The 3451-nt window shown below is 51.8% G+C and overlaps 1 protein-coding gene across 4 annotated transcripts in view; it reads left to right on the top strand.

Annotated features, from left to right (window-relative positions):
- Tom1l2 (target of myb1 like 2 membrane trafficking protein) overlaps nucleotides 1–3451 on the top strand; it is a 119012-nt gene that overhangs the window by 110266 nt on the left and 5295 nt on the right. For 3 of the 4 annotated variants that reach the window (XM_021211554.2, XM_029546321.1, XM_029546322.1), the window contains one exon: nucleotides 2195–2254. The exons of the other annotated variant lie outside the window; for it this stretch is intronic. In XM_021211554.2, coding sequence (XP_021067213.1) covers nucleotides 2195–2254 — 60 coding nt within the window. The remainder of the gene's footprint in view (nucleotides 1–2194; nucleotides 2255–3451) is intronic. 4 annotated transcript variants of the gene reach the window in all.

Here is a 3451-nt window from a genome sequence, read left to right as displayed (position 1 = left end):
TCTGTGTAGTCCTGGCTATCCTGGAACTCACTTTGTAGACCAGGCTGACCTCGAACTCAGAAATCCGCCTGCCTCTGCCTCCCGAGTGCTGGGATTAAAGGCGTGTGCCACCACGCCCGGCTCTACTTTTTAATAATCAAAAAAAAAATTATAAGAAAAACCTGAAGGTTTTAGGCCTGTGACCCTTGAGAACTAGCAACACAGCGAAAGTGTCCAGCCCTCCTGCTGGAGATCCTGTGTTCTACCCCAACACCAAACAAAGCTTGCAGGTATGGCGTCTCAGTTTCTTCTAGGTGGACTGAGATGGATAAAGCAGAAAGGGCACACGTGAACTCCAGCAGTCGCCATGGCTGTCATTTCTTGTTGGAGAAATCGTTGACTGTCGAAGCTGCAGACTAGGCCTAGAACATGTCTACTAGTCAGACACTGTGGTTCAGAGATATCAAGATCATGAAAGCAGCACATGGTGTTTCAGGAGTGTGTCAGGGTAGAAAGCCCCTCAGCCCACCTTCCCCCGCAGTCCTGAGATGGCAGGTCGCACTCACCGTGTCCTGATGTTCTCTGATGGGGAAGGCAGGCATCTGCCATGGGCACTGCAGGCACAGCTACTGAGCATCCGTGCTCTCACCCTAAGTAATCATCTGCTTTGTCACCAGGACTCGTGTCGTGGAGTGGGAGCTCCCCGAAATATCCAGTTCAACAGTTTGAAGTGTCTGGGGGTTAAAATGGCAGCACAAAGAGACACTGTCTAGTGATTAGTGGGCCGTTCTGAAAATGCTTGCCCACGGCAGGGTGAAGCTTGAGCACAGAGCACGTTCTCAGAGCTGGGGTTCACCAGCTTGCTGAGGGGGACGCTGCAAACCTCTGTTCAGCATGTGCAGGGGCCACACCTTTTGGCCACAGATTTCAACCTGCAAAGCAGGAGCTGGCAATATGACTTCTTTGTTCTCATCCTTTTCAGGTTGGAGTTTGGGATTATTTTCTTTGTCCTTAAGAATTACTTACACCGAGTCTTCTTATTACCTATTTAATTTCTACCCTAGATTTTGACATTAGAATGTAGCCAGCTATGGGCACAGCACCATCTTTCCTCTTTCTTTCTTTCTTTCTTTTTTTTTTTTCTTCTTCAAGAAATAGTGAACTACTAATAAGCAAGGCTCCCAGGTGAGGCACCTCTCAGTCCCAGGGTAGGAAAAGAGGCAGGTTGCCCCGACTAAAGGCCATCACCTCATTGTCTAGGCTGGGAGCCAACCTTTTTCAGTGTGGCTCTAGAGGTCTAAAGGCCTTCACTTCCTATCCTGTCATATCTGATCGCAACATAGATGATTTCAGTTGCATCTTTCCCAGAATCTCTGCTCCAGGGCCCTTGGCTCAGGCCAAAGCATGACACCTCCCATACCCAGGTTGGAGGGGAAATCTTGCCGCACCCTAGGTATTCTGCTCACAGCTCACAGTGGACTACTTGTGTCAGCCACTGAAGCTTAGGCAGGAGAAAAGGTAGACTAAAGGAAGCTGAGGCGTTTGAGGCCACTGAGTGGTGGTTTTTCCCTCACAAGAGAGAAAGAAGACTAAAGCACTCTGTCTTCTCTTGTCATCAAAGCCCTCGTTTTAGCAGCCTTCCCCACAGAGGTGGAGTGAGCCCGCTTTATGGAAGCAGGGCACTCCCAGACCAAGGGAGCATGTGCTGCTGGCTCCTTCCCACAGAGCCACCTCCTGGAGCAGACAGGGCCCCAGGGCTGAGCTACCCGGCCCTAGGCAGGTGCTACCCCGGTTCCCCTCTGTTCCCTTTGGTCCTAAAAGCCCCTTGTCCTGGGGTGGTCTGTGCTGAGGGCAGCTGATTCTCCTGTCATGACTGCCACATGACTAGTCCTTTCTGAGATTAGAAGGTGTTTGCAGCCCTGGCCTGAAAAGGCAAACAGGCCTAAGCAAAAAGTTATCCATATCAAGAACGCGTACTTTCCCGCCACCAGCCCCTGCTTATAATTTACCACCTCATTGCTCCCCTCGCCTGCCATTTCACATGTAGCTGCCTGTGCTGCCTGTGCGTGCCGTGTAGTTGTTTTGCTCTGTGTACATTTTGGTTTTGTTTTGGGGGTTACTTTTGACGATTTACTTTGTTCTGGTGTTCTGTCTTCTTTTGCCTGGCTGTGTGGGGGCTGCCTGACCCCGCTGCTTGCCGCCTCTGCCTTCATAGATCCCCGTTGCGCAGCCCTCTGTCATGGACGACATTGAGGTGTGGCTCAGGACAGACCTGGTGAGACTTGACTTTTACATTTGGTGTGTGGGTTGTGGCAAGGCAGGTGTTCCGAGGGCGGGCTTAGGGGCCTGTCGCAGGGGCTCCACCTCCACAGTGGTGGGTTGGAGGAGGGAGGCGAGGGCAGCTCAGAAAACTCACTTTCCTTTCCAACACATGGATCTGCTGGTGCCAGCTCGGGCACAGCCTCTCAGCCACACAGCTCCGTGCAGTGTGGGCAGGTCCTGTCTCACACTCGTGGACCCTGGAGCGCCCACTCTAACGGCTTGTAGCACACACTCTGAGTCCTCTCCAGCTTCCCTTAAATGGCAGAGGTGTGTCTGAGTGGTCTTCTGCTTGGCGGGTTTTGTTTCATGTTGCTTTTTGTTTTGAGGGAGGAGAGGGTATTTTTGTGTTTTGGTTTTTGTTTCCTTTCTTTCCCCCCAGGTTGGGGATTGAAGTCGTGGCTCTGTGCATGCGAGCGGGGGAGGGGGGTGCTGCATCCCAGCCCCCATTTCATTTTTCTTTCTCTCCCCTCCCCAACACAAGTGAGTTAAGTGCTTGGTTTTAAGTTCACCACCATCCCCATTCCCACCATCTTCTCATTTTTGTTTATGAGATCTGCCCCAAATGAATGTCTCTCCATCTTCTGGGTTGGAGAGAAGACGAAGTATCTGAAGATGGCCTCAAGTCAGTTCCCTGCTCCTTACAGAGCAGTTCACTCACAGCAGCTGGGGGATAGGGGATTCAGTGGTGGCTACAGGCTTCCTTTGGCAACTCCCACACACAGAGGGCAGCAAGCTGTAGTCAGGGGCAAACACTGCCTCTTCCCCAGGGGGCCAGGCCTTCTAAAGATACAGCCCCAGGAGGCAGCCATCTGGGTGTCAGGGAAGGTTGAAAGGTCCTGTGAAGTCCAGGGGTGCCCTGAAAGAATGATGTCCTTCACCGAGGCAGGATCCAAAAGTCTCAGGGCCAGACTAAACATAGTGTCACATACCTATAAGCCCAACATTTGGGAAATGGAGGCAGGAGGATTAGAACTATAAGGCCAACTTTGGTTACTCGGTGAGTTCAGGGCCAACCTGGGTGCCATGAGACCCTAAAAAGCATGATTCAGAAAGGCTTTGTTAGCCAGGCGTGGTGGCACATGCCTTTAATCCCAGCACTTGGGAGGCAGAGGCAGGCGGATTTCTGAGTTCGAGGCCAACCAGGTCTACA

The sequence above is a fragment of the Mus pahari genome, chromosome 14 (genome assembly GCF_900095145.1).
Source record: "Mus pahari chromosome 14, PAHARI_EIJ_v1.1, whole genome shotgun sequence".
Taxonomy (NCBI): Eukaryota; Metazoa; Chordata; class Mammalia; order Rodentia; family Muridae; genus Mus; species Mus pahari.
The sequence above is the reverse complement of the archived record's forward strand: the minus strand, read 5'-3'. Positions and strand labels throughout refer to the sequence as shown.